This window comes from Adelges cooleyi, unplaced genomic scaffold (genome assembly GCF_023614345.1).
Source record: "Adelges cooleyi isolate 19-005CV unplaced genomic scaffold, UGA_ACOO_1.1 ACOO_flye_CR_arks_rails_tigmint_CR_PRNA_2, whole genome shotgun sequence".
Classification (NCBI taxonomy): Eukaryota; Metazoa; Arthropoda; class Insecta; order Hemiptera; family Adelgidae; genus Adelges; species Adelges cooleyi.
The window spans coordinates 9,554,308-9,567,916 of NW_026095860.1; the positions used below are offsets into that span (position 1 = coordinate 9,554,308).

Below are 13,609 nucleotides of genomic sequence, written 5' to 3' on the forward strand. Positions count from 1 at the left end.
AATAGATAGCCATAATATCGGTATTAAATACTTAAAAAAAAAATAATAATTTCATTGAAATTTTATCAATGAACTTTCTGTTTACTTTTTATAACACGTTTTGAAGAGCAGTTTTTTTTTACAAACTCAAGAGACAATTTACTGTTGGTAAATTATCATTATAATATGATATTGTGAATATTGACTATTGTTTAACAACTTTTAGTTTTTTTTATAAATTTTAATAATAAAAATCAATTTGAGTACCTTTAACTTAAATAAAAAACTCAATAATGTATTTTTTAAACACTAAATTCGAAAAGAATTTGACAACGTTCTTAAATATAATGTTAATTCTAAGTTATTAGGTCCATGGTTATTTACCTATGCTCGTCCCCATTTTTTAACGTACAGAAATTGTATAGACGTATTCATAATCAAAAGATTACTTCCAGTAAAAATAATTATTGGAATTGGAGATTGTCGCAATTAAAAATATTTGTATTAATGTTCTGCCTCTAGCTAGTAGGTAGGTATTATATCAAACCAGATATCAAACAAACCAATACACGTCAAAACAGAGGCGTAAACAGGATTTTCTTGAGGAGAGAGATAATTAATTTTTTCCTATAGCATTATAGACTTTTGAAGTTTTTTGGGGGTAAACAGTTATATTCCAGTTTAGAAGACAATCTGTAGGTATACTAGTATGACGTCAAAATCCTGATACACTAATTTTGTTTGTGCTAACCGATAGTTCTTCTGCCATTATATGGTCATACTGGTAATGCGTTTGATAAGGTTATCAGTTTACAAATTACTTATTTTCAACGTGTGTACCACTCCCCGCCAATCATGGAAAATGGACCAGTTTCTTGTATACCAACAACTCCGAAAATGTCAAAGGCGAAAAAAGTAATCGAAGATGCTTTGGATAATCATAATCCAGAATTGGATTTGGCCGATAAAGGTGTCATATCCTTTGAAGAAATGCCAGGGCTCAGTAAGTGTACTAATTTTAAACATTACCTTTTATGGAAACTTGTTTCTTATTTGTATGCTCCTTATATGGCCATCTTCACTATAGCACATACCCTTTCATTTAAATAATTCAATTATATTTTTATGGTTCATAACAATTGGCAATTAAAACGTCTATAGATAAGCCAAACTAAACCTCATTATTTACCTATTATTCCGGGTAATATCCATACAATTCTTATACACAAATTATTGAATAAATAAAATTCTATAGGACCGAAAAAATTGCTTTGTATTCGAAATAATAACTAATATTTAGTGAATTAGCTACCTAATTATGTATTATGTTTTTTTGGTCTGTCTGACAAAATAAGGAAAAACAATTTTATTCAATTAGTTTATTAGTGCAATATTATGGTTCATGCAGCGTTGTAAAACAGACATTGCGTCTCTACCTCATACAAGCCTCTGCTTGGGGGTACACTAGAAATTAAAATTCATGGAAAAATTACTTATGTATGGGGCGCATATGTAGGCTGTTTCTAATAACAAAAATTCTTATTCTTAGATAATTTTGAAATAAAACTACATTGTTTAATCAATAAATGTTTAAATGAGTTAATTTAATGTTAACTTTTATTGTATTTCAGTTGATATGCATAACATCACTCGGATTACGTTGAGTCATAATAAAATACAAAGTACGTACATAAATACAGATATTTATAACGATAATAAAAAATTTTGTTTGGTTTATTATGAAAAATACAAATTAATAACAAAGAAATGTGCAGTTAATGTATACAGTAATTTTAATATAATTAATATATAAACAAAAAAAGTCAACTGGTTCCTCGAAGTATTATAATATTTTTATTATGTAACTATACCAGTTTTGCTTCTTAAGAGCTCTAGATAATGGTCACATATTTTAGGTTACATTGGGCCAGTGGAATACATTTTTTCTTAGTCAATATTTTATAAAAGTCCGCTGTTGAACGCTGGCTGTTTAACCATCTACATCGCAATGTCTACAAAATGTTTTAAAATTTAGTTAGAACTGTTAGAAAAAGTGTTGGACACAATCTGTTTCGAATCACTTGACCAAATCCTCAGGGTGTATTTTATAGTTTATTTTTTATCTTATTTCAGAGGTACCACCTGGAATAGCAAATTTAACTAATTTGGAGATGTTGAATTTATTCAACAACCAAATTGAGGAGTTGCCAGTTTCTCTTTCGTCGATGCCCAAGTTAAGAATATTAAATGTTGGGTAATTTTGAAATCGCTGATTTTTTTGTATGAAGTGTTAATTATTATACTATGTTTAGGATGAATCGTCTAGACTCGTTACCTCGTGGTTTTGGAGCATTTGCTGTTTTGGAAGTTTTGGATTTGACTTATAACAACTTAAATGAATCCAGTTTACCGGGGAACTTCTTTATGTTAGGTAAAATATGTCCTTTAGCTATTTAATTATTATTTTAATCCTTTGAGACACTTTTAAAAACAAATTTGAAAACCTGCCTATTTATAAAATGGTGGTTTTAATATAAAAATAAAAAATAAACTAAAAAACTGTTATAACACCACTCATTAGTGTATATAATATATCTATTTAGCCAACATAATTATTAGAAACCAAATACACCATTTTATATTATTTGTCTCCCATACTATTGCTTGTATTGCTAGTGTCAATTTATGAGTAGCAGTTTGTATACAGTTTTTTAATGAAAACATATCTGTAACAACTATGAATAAGTGTAAGTAATTTTACAGGGGAGCGATTTAAAACTTTGACTAGCTGTCATAAATCAGGATTTCACTAAAAACATTTGATTTTTTATAATCATCTTAAATTGATAAATACTTAAGAGGTACTTAAGTGGTTTCTTTTAGGTTTAAAATTGCTCCCCTGTTAAATTACTAAAATCGACTTACACACTTATTCACAGTTGTTACAGATATAGTAGTAAAATATATTTTTTTTAAATTTATTTACAATATTAAAGTACATTATTTTATTAGAAACATTACGAGCTTTATATTTGGGTGACAATGATTTTGAGACATTACCATCTGATATTGGGCAATTAAAGAATCTTCAAATAGTAAGTACATGAATTAAAACTTTACAAAAATTACATTATTAATCACTATTTTTATGTTTATTAATTATTATTAGTTAGTTTTTTTAATTGATTACATATATTTAAAAATTGTACAGTTGGTGCTTCGAGAAAATGATCTCATTGATATTCCGAAGGAAATTGGCTATTTGCCTAGATTACGTGAACTACACATCCAGGCAAACCGTCTGACAGTATTACCACCGGAGCTAGGTAATTTAGATCTGATAGGTAACAAGTCAGTTTTGCGAATGGATTTCAATCCATGGGTTGCACCAATAGCTGATCAACTGCAAGTCGGTGTATCTCATGTTATTGATTATATTCGATCGGAAACTTATAGATAGTAAGTGTTTTGTATATTAGTATTATTTTAATTAAAGAATGTTCAGTCCCGTGAAACTAAAGAAAAATAATTTAACCATAATATGATACATAAATACTGCTGACTGCTTGTGTAGTAAATTAAATTACATTTTTGTTAAATTTAATTATAACTTTTCTACCACAACATTTAGATTTACAGACATCCTATAAATATTATTATTTAAATAACTATTTACATTATATTTTTGAGTTAAGGATCCTGATAGTGTTCCAGGCAAAATATTTGGGGCCATTCATTCCAGGCTATCATAGTTTACTCTTTAACTAAATTAGTCAAGATGTTTTTCTGAATCGAACATCGTAAAAATAAATTCTTTTAATCAAGCTATAAAAAATAAAAAATATTTTGTTCCAATAAAGTTCCTGAGTAAAAAAAAAAAATTCTATTAATCTTTGTTTTATGTGTGTAAAATGATTGGTTCAGAAAAACATATTTTATCTAAAAATACATTCTCATTAATTAGAGTAAAATAATGTTGGTAAAAATAAAGGTATTACTGATACTAATGTATTATTATGTTGGTTTAGTGATAATATTTTAAGTATAACCAGTATAAAGCAGTGACGTATATAGGAGAGGGTTTCGGGGGTTCAAACCTCCCCCCCCCTGAAATTATATCTTATATACGCCACTGGTGTAAAGAAAGTATACAAAAAGCAAAGATAATGACTGATTTTATTAAAGTTTCCACTATTAAGAGATTAAAAGTGTCTTTAAGTAGGGTAGACCAACAAAAAAATTGGTGATGCACGCCTTGGTTGAATTTAACATTGTTTCATATTTATTTTACCATAATTGAATGTTCACTGAAGAGTTCTGCTAGGTAATGCTCATCCCACAACTGTAATATGATACAACTATGAACATAAAAACTAGTTAGGAGTAAAATGTAAATTGGTCATTCTAATTATTATAAAAGTATTCATTAATTAAATTAACTATAAAAAATAGTTTTCATTCTTTAAGTCTAAGACATCAAAGTATGAAATAACAATTTTTAAAAAATATGTCCTCTGCCCAAGTCAAAAAAAAACTATTTAGTAAAATGATTTAGGCTTCCATTTTTAACACTACAAATATATAAAAGTGTAGTTTTCACTAGCCATTAAATTCTGCATAATATACATGTACTTTTTTTTAATTATCGTAAAAAAAAAAAATGTTTTGAAAAATGAGTTTTTCTATATTGTAGTTTGTTTTACATCAAAATTTTGAAAAATAAAAATATTGATTACACACATGAATAAAATAACAAAAAAACTGAATTATGAAAGATTATAAATTTTTTTTCATTTATTTGTATTAGAATAATTATGTGTATCAGTGTGTATAATTATCAAACAAACAATAAATTAATAGTACATTTTAGTATAATTAATATATCCCTTACAGACTGGCAAGGCACCATTGTAAGGGTTTGTTTTTTATTTTGTAATAATAGTAAAATATTTTTACTTTGTTTAGACAGATCTCGCACAATTGTGAAAAAAATGTTTTCGTTCTGTAAAGGAGAAAAAAATAGATAGGCTCTAGCACCTTTTCAAACTATTAATCGGTTATACAAAAAAAAAAGATTAGGTAGGTTTCTCATTATGTATAACTATCAATTAATATATTTACTTATGTAAAACTTATCTATAATATATACCTATATCTAAATATAAATATCCATTTTGTGATTCTAAATGTAAAAATTATATTTAAAGATTTTTAATTTTACATATTCCTGACTTGTTTTTGTCAATTGTTGTTTTGTAGTAAATTAGTGATGGGAACCCGAAAATCCGGATTTTTCAAAAAAACGCTTTTTAAGTCATTTGAAAATCTTATAATTGTTAAATACTATTACAATATAAAGATGTGTACCTAAGTAAAATTTGTTGATAAAAATTTAAAAAAAAAAACTCTTAACTTTGTCTATAAAATGCTGTCGGATTCCGGATTTTCGGATTTCAACAAATCCGAAATTCAAAAGCAGTTTATCTCTTTGGTGTTTTGTTTTATTTTCACATATTTATCAAAACAAATGTTACTTAGATATAGAGCTTTATATTGTAAAATTATTTAACACTTAAATGATTTTTTAGTAACTTAAAAAGCGTTTTTTTGTGAAAATCCGGATTTTCCGATTCCCATCACTATAGTCATTATACAGGGTGATCAACTTATCGTCAACCACTCAATATCTCACTGGGTTTAATTAATAATTGAATATTGAGTAGTTTACGATAAGTTAATCACCTTGTATATATATATAATATATAAATTTAAATTTTGATGTAAAATAAACTAGTCTTAACTCTTAAGTATAGAATCACTCATTTTATAAAACAATTTTAATATTCACTTCTAAAATAAAGTCCATTAAAAAAAAAGTTGTGTTGGCGATTATTAAAAAATACACGTGTATTATGTAGAATTTAATACCCTGTGAAACTACTTTTTAAGTAGTGTAGCAGGTACTAAAACTGTTTGAGTTATAACGAAAAATCTAAACCATTTCACTGATTATTCGATTTTTTACTTAAAGTAGAAGAAATATAAAAACTTTTTTTTTTACTTTAGGTGTGTATACAAAAGTAGCATTTTGGTCCTTTGTCAGGTATTATAACAAAAATTGCCCTTTTTTCACTTGTTCCAAATTAATACATCTGAAGATTATCAAGGTTTTAAATATTTTATCGTGGGATGTGTGGTAACTTAACCCAGTCTGGACAACAGAACATGCACATAAAATGAGTAGCTGTATTTGTGCACGGCACTGCTTCTGTATGTTTTATTATAAGTTATAATCAATAGTATTAATCTAGAATTTAATTATTTAAAAATTACAATATATTATATAATGGAATTTATTTTACAGTCTCTACAACCGTCATATATCTGCTAGAGGTGCTCCTCCACCAAAACTTAACGACAAGACAAGGAAAATATCCAGAATTTGATAACAAAATTGTAAAATTGTACTGCATTAAAATAGTATTAAGAAATGTTAAGAACATGCATAATTTTTAAATTCTTTAATTGTATTTCACAGATAATTTAAAAAAATTTCATAACATACAATTTTAATTAATTGACTAACTAACTTTAAGAACAATATGATTTTGCACTTAGTAGTTCATTATTTTTGGTGCAAATTAGTTTAACCACCTTGATTTTAAACAATGTATGCTTACGTTTTTTTTAAATATTTATTACTGTGTGTTAATATTAATAATTTATTTTTAAAATTACTTAACCTGTTAATGTTTTATAGTTTACTTTTTATGCATTAAATTTATTTATTTTTATACCTTGTATATATTTTTAACTTGTACACATAAAATTGGTAATCTTAAGATACATTAGTAAAAACTACAGACATGATCAGGAGCTTGTGGTAAAGAATAATGGAAAAATTATAAATGATTTAATTTAAAAATTATAATTTTTAAATATTGAGAAATATACTGCTTATAATTATTAAGAGGTTGTTTATGTTAAAAAAAATGTTCAAACATTTATTTAGAAATTAAAATCACTAAAAATATTATATTAAAATAAATAATGACAGCTAAAATACAAAACATTAAATATTTAACAAAATAATAATTAGAAAGTCATATTTATAGAAGGTATAGTCCAAATATTTAGTGCAGTTTTTCAACATTCAACTGTCGTGATGCAATTAGTGTGCATGAATTGCTTTTGTCTGTAAGTCCCTTAAACATGAAATCTAGGATAAAAAAAAGAATCACAGAAATTAATAAAGACTTGATATTAATTAATACATGGTTAATTTTCAGTAATTTTTTTTATGCAAATATAATTTTTATACATACCTAGTTGTTGAAGTGTTATCAATGAATCTATTGTTTTTACTTACGTTAGATATTTTTTCCTATATTGGATAGCATTTTTTTAAGTTTTTCATCAGATTTGGCTTTAATTATATCTCCAGGACTGACATGTTCAGGTTCATCAGCTTTTAGTTTTTCTTTTTCAGCTAGTAACTGTGTGAACGGAGTATGAAATATTTAAATAAGTAATGTATGTAGCAAGTATGTTAATAATTGTTATGACGTAAAATTACACAAGAAAAATTGGTTAATTTATACACTTACATTTAAAAATACCCAAACATCTTATTTTTAAATAGTATATACTAAAAATAATAATGTGTTTATTTTTACTTTTTGTTGATGTAAGAGCATACGTCTTCGTATGCCTGTACACAACTTGCTGGTTTTAACAACGTCATTGACATTATTTCGTTCCATGTAGCTTTCATTCCAACTTTTTACTTCACTTTTGTCTTCTGAAACTGTTTTGTTTATAGGAGTTACTTCAATTTTGTTTTCTTTGGGCTTTTCCTCAGGTCCAAGTAAAGCACGTATAGCTTTGGCTCTCATTTCCAATTCCAGTATTTCTAAAAGCGTTTTCCCTTCTTTTATTGCAGGTTTATCAGAATCAGAACTAGATCCATTTCTTTTCTTTTTTAATGACTTTTTCTTCTTTTCTTTCTGTGACCTCTTTACCATTGAACTAGTATTGTGTTGTAAACGCTTATTTTTACTAATTACAAGTGTATCATCAGAGTCAGACGATAATTCTAAGTCTCTCCCTGTATACAATTAATTTATAGTTTAAATTAATAACAAATTAACTATAAAATAGTTTACAGTATAAGTTACCATTTAATGTGGCTAAAACTCGTTTCTTCGACATGCTCAGTAGTTGAATTAAACAATCTGCTTTTAACTCTTCTAAAGTCATATCCTATAAATTAAAAATTTACTAATGTTACGTAAGTTTTAAATTTAACTACTACCTATACCAATTTTTTTTAAAAACAAACAAGTAACAACTAAGTAATACCTTAAGCTCTGGTGGCACAAGTCTAGCCAGTCTTTTACCACGTACTATAGTAAAAACCTGTCTTATTAATTCTTCAGGATCATCCACATAATGACTAAGTGGATAAATATCAACAGATGTATCAAATGTTTCTTCGTCAGATCCAGACTTATTGTCCATCTGAATAAAAATAAGTATCCCTTCAGTACAACTTAAAGAAATTATAAATAGTTTTTTTTTAAAAAAGAAACACAAATAGTAAATACCTTAAATAAATTTTGGTATAACTTAAAATTTGATAAAACTATTGTTTAGAGACTTCAGATGTAAGTAAGGTAATAATCCAATACTAGTATAATATATCTTATTCATGTATTAAAGAACAGCCAGTACAATGGGGTTGGAGGTATAGTAGGGACGAAACTTAAATGAAATCAGTTAAAGGTCTGTATGAATAAAGAAAAAGTTTATTTTATATATTTCAATGTTCACAACTAATATTAGTATGCAAGAAATTTACTAACCTCGTTTTTAATAGCTTGAAACAAATTCGTTTTCTTTCTTTGATTTTGTTCGTTCAGATGAAAACCTATAGTTCTTTTCAAAGCCATTTTGAATAGACGTAAATGTCAATAGATGTTAATATTTACACTGCAGTATAAAATGTATACGTGGTTATGCCTATTTCCAGTGATAAAAATATCGTGCTTTTTTTTGTTTCGAACATTTTCGTTTTATATCTATTTATATTATTCAATACTATTAGTGACTTAGTTTTAGTCTGTAAGTGGATAGCGTCCATGCACTTAGACCTGTCTGTGACATAATAATTTAAATTATGTCGTTACTGATTTTATTATTATTTTAAAATTTACTTGCCATATTAACATTGATAATAATATATCGTTTACTTATTATGGAATATCATTTGAGTATTAAATTGTATGCTAACAATTCATAAATTATATTAACTAACATTCTTTGAATGTAAATACTAAATTTAATATCAGTCTTCGTGAGAGTAGCACTGAATAGATAAAGAAAGCAAAGAGTGGAAGACCTATTTAGTATTATATTGTTATATTATCTATATTATACAACTAAAAATAATAATGCATAGATAATATTATAACATTATAGTTGCGAACATAGACCTATAAAGATTTCTTTATAGGTCTATGGTTGCGAAGCCTTAAGAAGATGGCCGCCGCATTTTTGTATGATAAGTATCTTCACCATGTTAATTTTTATCAGTGAGGGTTTAATATAATTTATCAGGAAATTTAGAACGGTCAGTTTAAAAATCACATACATACATTTGTATGCATGTATTTATCTTTATCAAGCATATTATTCTTAAATTCTGGACATAAAAATACAATAAATTGCACATTAAATAACAATATATTTTAATAAAAAATGCATAGGTTGATCAAACTGTATAACATACAACACAGTTTTATCACAGAATAAATTGTTCTATACGATTCTTAACGATACTGATATCACATAGTTGCCTTTGATTAATGCACGTTTTGCAGTGTGCTTTGTAAAATCATTAGTTATACTTATCTTAATTTTTATCGTGTACCTACTTGAGTGTATTAAATGTTGTAACGTGTTTTGCCATCGAGTAATATAATATTTTTTTATTACGTGATTTTCTAAAATCCTTTATAATCTTAAGTAAAAAATGTCACAACTGACCAAACTATTTGTAGGAAACTTGCCGTGGACCATTGGTAGTCGGGAACTCCGAAAATATTTTGTGTCGTTTGGTCACGTTGCTTCAGTTGACGTTTTGTTCGATTACAGTACTGGTCTATCTAAAGGTTACGGTTTTGTTCAATTTACTACTACGGGTGGATTAGATAGCGTTCTCAAGAATCAAAACCACGTATTAGAGGGCAACACACTGACCGTCAAATTAGCTTCTCAATAATCATCGAAGAATTTTTAGTATTTTTGTATGAAATCAACATAATTTATAAAATTAGTATAGTACAGTGTTTAAATTCATATTTTATATATAATGTTTACCTCGTCAAATAATTTATCTGCTCAATTCCAACAAGCTGTTTCATTCATATCTGGATCAAATATATCTGATTTCGATATACAACTAAAACTATATGGGTTTTATAAACAAGCCCTAGAAGGAAAATGTAATCAACCTAAACCACCTATTTACAATTTAAAAGGGAGAAAAAAATGGTATGCCTGGTCTGAAATGGGTGCGATTTCCAAAGAAGAAGCTATGGAACAGTATATAGAGTTAGTAAAAACAATAAATCCAAACTTTCAATCAGTAAAAACGGGCTGGGTGTCTGTAAGTACACTTGCAAACAAGGAAAAACCAATATCAGAAAATGAAAAAACCATCAGTGATTGGGTAAAAGAAGGAAATTTAGATAAAATATCAACTTATAAACATAACATTAATATTATTGATGAAATGGGAATGGCTCCTATACACTGGGCTTCTGATCGTGGTAATTTAACAGTATTGATGTTTTTAGTTGAAAACCTTTCAGCTGATGTAAATTTGCAAGATGATATGGGTCAAACTGCTTTGCATTACGCTATAAGTTGTAACCACAAAGATGTAAGCAAGTATTTAGTGGATAAAGGAGCAAGAACTGATATTCCAGATGATGATGGAGTTACTGTGATTCAAATGTGTGCAAATTCAAAATTTAGTTCCATTTTATTACAGTCCTGATGTTATGTATACTCTAAATTTGATATTAATGTAAATTAGGTATTTTTGTTATATTCACAATTTTATATCACTTATATAAAAAGGTAATTATAATTTTGTAGTTAAATTTGTTTAATAATATATTATGTGCAAATTGTTTTGAAGCAGACTTGTAGGAGTTCAGTAAATTATATTTATTAATTTAACATCAATAATTATGTTATTAATTTATATTGCATTACCTTTATACATCTTCTAATGTTTTTCTGATCATTTTATCTATTCTATTAACTATTTAAGTATATTAACATATTAATTTACCTAAAATCAGTAAAGGTCTTATCGCTCCTACTCCTAATTATTAAAGGTTAATGTTTTTGTTAAATTAAATAAAAAAGTATTTTTTACATACACGTACATTGTTACTTGTTAGAAGACGTCACTTAAGAAAGATCATCATTATTTGAACTTAGTTTTAGCTCTTATCAATAAAAAAAAAAAAAATTCTTTAATTGATTTATTTTGAGTTGGTAATTAATTACCACAAAAAAGTGAAATATCAAGTTGACATAAAATAATTTTAAACCTATTACCTATTAAACTGTACGATGTCAAAATTCTATTACAATTAGATAATTAAATACTCATACATTTACCTTTTACAGTAGGGATTCGCTTACTAAAATAATAAATATATATTACATAATACTTTCATTAAAAACATATTTTTTAAAATCATAAAACAAAAAGTTAATAACAAAATTAACCATAAATAACAAATTTTTGTTTTAAAAATAATATATAACTAGGTATCATACATTTAAACAATTTGTTACACTGGTACTCGATTGTCATAAATCATCATAGTATTCACGTACAATTTAACATAACAGCATTAAAAAATTGAATTACAAATAGCTTCTATTTAAAGTTCATAATTATTACATAACTTATAATTGTTTGCGTCTTTGTTAACTGTATTAATTAGGTATATATTGTTTGTTAAATAAATTTTGAATTTATATTATTGGTGTTTGTTAGATAATTAACTGGGTAAATAGGTAAATATAGTTTGATATAATTTCTATGTTGTCACTCGTCAAGGTTCAGTAACACGCCAGAAATGCGTTTCAGATAGTTACTTTTGTCGCTACTTATTGTTACTTTCGTTATGTAATGATAGACGATTTTGTAGTTCGAAGTAAAAGTTGGTTGTGGTAAACACTAAAGTTGTTTGTAACATGTAGTTATATTAAAACTTAAATTAATAGCTTAAGTAGTCCCATCGTTAGCTTAGGTATATCCTAGCAAAAATTGGGAGTAGAAATTTTACATTATTTAATAATGTAGGTTCATACTTCACTTATTGCGGCTAGGTTAGGTTGTTGTTAGTGGTTTGATAACTTCTGGTTTAAACTGAAGTGTTGTCAATTTTTTAAGTCTATCCTTTTTATTATAGATCAATAAAAACGGAATGCCTGCATCCATTAAAGTAAAAAACTATTAAAATTTTGTTGGTTAAGATGCAAGATGGTTGTATTGTTTTGTCAAGTACGTTTTATTTTGTATTATTATTATTTGTTATGGATTACAATAAATATTGAATTAGGTTCTCAAAATCAATATCCTATTGTTAAAAGTCAATACGGTAAAATGCATATAGTTAATAAAATTCGGTTTAATTTTAATAAAATGGAACCATGTCGATTCACAATGCTGAATAAACGTTATGAGGATGCTACACAGAACTCACCCGTAATTAGTTGTGTGAAAACAAGGTTCGCGCAAATGAAAGTCTACTGCAGAGGCTGTGATAGTACAAAATTCACAACATTTTCATTAAAATAGAATATTATTATCTTTGCTTAAGCATGATAATTTTTGGGTTGATCAAATACTTTATTTATATGAAATAGTTTATGAACTTCAGGTTTTTTAGTATTTGTCAATATATTATTATTAAAAATTTGTGGATTTGAGTTATCGGAGACCTAAAAACGCTTAGATGCAGATAAAGTTCTCTATTTATTTTGGTTCGCAAAAATTATTATATAAAAAAAAAATGTGACTTTTTGAAATAGCCTGAAAAAAAACACACAGATAATCATTAAGCAATCCACACCACTGTATTAATATTTATACACTAAGTTTAAAGTCTAAATAAAGATTTTGCGAACAATCGCATAATATACTTTACTCCTTATGATATTGGGTTTGTATTAACAAAGTAATAAAGTAGTTGTATTGAGTTATCCAAGTCAATGTAGTAAAAATATATAGTAGGAAGTAGGTAATGTTATAAGTTAGGTAGGTAATATCAAATATGTCGTCACATGATTATTATTATATGTTGAGTGTTTATTAGATAAGTTATAAGTAAGTTATTATTAATTTCATAACAGTTGTGTGTACTTAAATCTACCCATATATTTATACCTTTAACTAGATTCATACAATTTTTAGACTAGAATGCCACAGATGAAACTGAAGTTGTTAAAGTTGAAGTCGTTATTAAACTATAAAGGTACCTAATCTGAGGAAGGAATAGTCAATTACGAACAGTTGATAGGTACATTAAAAAATAAGGAC

General features: G+C 26.5%; 3 protein-coding genes across 6 annotated transcripts; 2 read left to right on the forward strand and 1 right to left on the reverse strand.

Annotated features, from left to right (window-relative positions):
• Positions 1–781: 781 nt before the first annotated feature.
• LOC126833892 (ras suppressor protein 1) lies at positions 782–6,949 on the forward strand. Its single transcript, XM_050565469.1, has 7 exons — positions 782–982; positions 1,611–1,661; positions 2,113–2,233; positions 2,292–2,410; positions 2,992–3,074; positions 3,191–3,438; positions 6,344–6,949. Exons 1-7 carry the CDS (start codon positions 835–837, stop codon positions 6,423–6,425), a joined length of 852 nt encoding a protein of 283 aa, XP_050421426.1. The 5' UTR covers positions 782–834; the 3' UTR covers positions 6,426–6,949.
• LOC126833890 (uncharacterized) lies at positions 6,918–9,426 on the reverse strand. Of its 4 annotated transcripts, none has more exons than XM_050565467.1 (7): positions 8,844–9,419; positions 8,586–8,765; positions 8,341–8,499; positions 8,157–8,241; positions 7,656–8,086; positions 7,349–7,475; positions 6,921–7,198 (listed from the first exon to the last, which is right to left on the reverse strand). In XM_050565467.1, exons 3-6 carry the CDS (start codon positions 8,497–8,499, stop codon positions 7,350–7,352), a joined length of 801 nt encoding a protein of 266 aa, XP_050421424.1. In that variant the 5' UTR covers positions 8,586–8,765; positions 8,844–9,419; the 3' UTR covers positions 6,921–7,198; position 7,349. The 4 variants fall into 4 exon arrangements, with proteins under 4 accessions (XP_050421425.1, XP_050421424.1, XP_050421423.1 ...); XM_050565466.1 differs by lacking the exon at positions 8,586–8,765 and having other exon boundaries at positions 6,923–7,198; positions 8,844–9,135; positions 9,231–9,417; XM_050565465.1 differs by lacking the exon at positions 8,586–8,765 and having other exon boundaries at positions 6,923–7,198; positions 8,844–9,417.
• Positions 9,427–10,239: 813 nt separating this feature from the next.
• LOC126833893 (uncharacterized) lies at positions 10,240–11,235 on the forward strand. Its single transcript, XM_050565471.1, has one exon. The coding sequence runs from the start codon at positions 10,352–10,354 to the stop codon at positions 11,039–11,041; it is 690 nt and encodes a 229-aa protein (XP_050421428.1). The 5' UTR covers positions 10,240–10,351; the 3' UTR covers positions 11,042–11,235.
• The last annotated feature ends 2,374 nt before the right edge of the window (positions 11,236–13,609 follow it).